This window comes from Penaeus vannamei, chromosome 20, assembly GCF_042767895.1.
Source record: "Penaeus vannamei isolate JL-2024 chromosome 20, ASM4276789v1, whole genome shotgun sequence".
In the NCBI taxonomy this organism is placed as follows: Eukaryota; Metazoa; Arthropoda; class Malacostraca; order Decapoda; family Penaeidae; genus Penaeus; species Penaeus vannamei.
The window spans coordinates 16,742,200-16,744,699 of record NC_091568.1 but is presented as its reverse complement, the minus strand read 5'-3'; the positions used below and the strand labels follow the sequence as shown (position 1 = coordinate 16,744,699).

Sequence of the window (2,500 nt, the reverse complement as noted above, 5' to 3'; positions counted from 1 at the left end):
AAACAAGGATGTCGGGAAAAGAACATCAACGCAATGTACTGCAATTTGCTGCATTTGCTTGCAATTGGAATGAATGTTGCCAAGGATCAGACAAAGAGGGGAGGGGAAGGGGGTAGGGGGAGTTGCCAGTTGCCACAGCCAGGCAAATGCTCCTACCAATCCATCTACAGTACGTAGCGAGGGAGTTATTTCTCATCAACGAAAATACATGGCAAAAGATACGGGGGGATGTGTGTGTGAGTACCTGTAGCAAACTGCTATTAGAGTAAAAAATAAGAACACGCCTCCAACTCCGCCTACTAGCAAGAGGACCATAGCCACTCTCCCGAGGCCCTGCGACTGATCGTTTTTGATTGCTGTCGGGGATGTACAAGAAGCGGGTTAAAAAAGGTAAGGCAGGCTCGAAGGGGTTTTCTCAATGCTCTTGGTACACACTTACGCTCTCACAAGAAAAAAAGGAGATCCACACAGCAACGTCTTGTTGGCTTTTTGAGATTTTTTTTTTCAAACTGATACTCTAAGAAGGTTCTAAGGGATATTAGTCATTAAAAACCTTAAAAGTTTTCACCTCTTAGAAACAAAGCCATGAATTAAATCTCTGTGGTGTATATGAATGACCATTTGAAATTGATTGTGGGAATTCCTTATCGTGGGAATTGCCAATCACTACATTTTTGTGCAAATATCTATGATCAGTTATCAAAAAAACGTACAGAATATTTCATGTACTTTTTTAAAAGTGCTCTTTTCATTGTTAATGAAACATGAATTACGTAAAACCAATTAAATGAGAACAAATTCCAAAAGGCTTGGGCATATAACCACAATGAAGTTAGTGTCAAGTTTTAATTCATAACTGAACAAGTTTTCAAGAGCAAGTCAGTCACATCTGTACTGAAGTGGAAAGTCTCATTCACAATCTGTGAAAGTCTGAGAGAATCAAACTCTTTAAGATTCTTAAATACATGAGTTCACAGTGACATCATATTCACGTCATAAATACTCTGGCAATCTGAATACCATCCTCTGCTTTGTGAAATCCAAAAAAATCTATAGGGATGAAAATCTGATAAAAAAGTTAAAATGATGAACTTCGGACATCAATTAATCAATGTGTACTGTTTGAGGATGAGAGAACAAATGTTCAAGATCCATAACAAGAGAACCCCTTTTCAGTTCTGAAAAAATGAGCTGAAGTGATACATGAATAGAATATATACAAGAGAGTCTACAAAAGCCTCACATAACCGAAAAAAGAAACCCCAGAGGCTCTAAAAACAGAAAAGCCCAATAATGAACTGAATACTCAATATATTGGTCTCTTAAACCCTCAAGATGATTTTAACCTTCACATAAAACCCTGGGCCAAAGATAAACAAAATATATATATATATATATATATATATATATATATATATATATACCATAAACTCTGTACATCAAATTTGTATATGTATAAGCTCAATCAAAACTAATAAGACAACATTACCAATATAAAAGTGTTGTTGTTCAGCAACTGCCGAACGTTCAAGCTCACCATATTGAATGTTTCTTCCTTGCACAATGTTCCAGGCGCTTGTCGGGGCTGCCGCGGTGGTCTTGCCCATGGGGTGTGGGTAAGGACTGCCGGGTTCGGGTGGGTAGGGGGTGGTGTAGATAGAGCTGTTGTCGAAAATGGAGCAGTCTGCCCCTGTCCAGCCCCGGTTGCAGTAACAGGAATTCATATTGGAGCACACCTGTTAATGTTGTTTTCGGTCAGCTCGCGAACCCTGTTTTGGCAGTGACTTAACCAATGGCTGGGCTCTTCATCCCTGAACTATCTTAACCATGTGGAAGGCAGCCTTATAGTGTGAGAAGGCTAATCATTTGCCAATCATTTCCCCAGTCGGCTACATCTTTGTCCTCTTTTTTATCTGTTTAATCGTACTAAGATATATTACTCTCTCAGTTGTTTGTTTTGCTAATTTGGGTGAATTATAAATTATAGTCTGTAATATGTCTGCAGACATTTAAAATTGTCATATTAAATTATCTGATATTGTAAAAAAAAATACAGTAATTAAGTACATTCCTTCAAGTTTAACAGCTGACTCTTTATATCAACATGTACTTAAAAAAATGTTAAATAAATCGAATTTACGTTTCATACCTAAATTTACTGCTAATAAGAATTCCAAGAAACATTAAGCACTCTATCATTATTTTGCCTTTGAAGAAAATATAACTAGTTAAATAAACTCTACTTTATTACACAGGCAGCTTACATAGAATGCTCTTCACTGAATCAAAACTTCTTGAAACCATCTTGAAACACCCTTAGACGCCACCGTTCAAATCCCAAATGCAAAAATGATTTCCATGAAATGACCCATGACCCGCATGATTCGCCTGACATCACCTACATGAGCTAATTTCTTTCAAAAGGACTACTGAGTGCATAGTTCTAATAGATCAGGGACTGAGCTATGACCTTGGAGTGTCAACGGAACTGAATAAGGGA

The 2,500-nt window shown here is 37.5% G+C and overlaps 1 protein-coding gene across 1 annotated transcript in view; it reads right to left on the bottom strand.

The window, feature by feature from the left end:
- mmd (disintegrin and metalloproteinase domain-containing protein mind-meld) overlaps window positions 1-2,500 on the bottom strand; it is a gene marked incomplete in the record, with an annotated part of 226,465 nt that overhangs the window by 64,530 nt on the left and 159,435 nt on the right. The window contains 1 exon segment of the mRNA XM_070134524.1: window positions 1,538-1,736. Within this exon segment, the coding sequence (XP_069990625.1) occupies window positions 1,538-1,736 (199 nt within the window).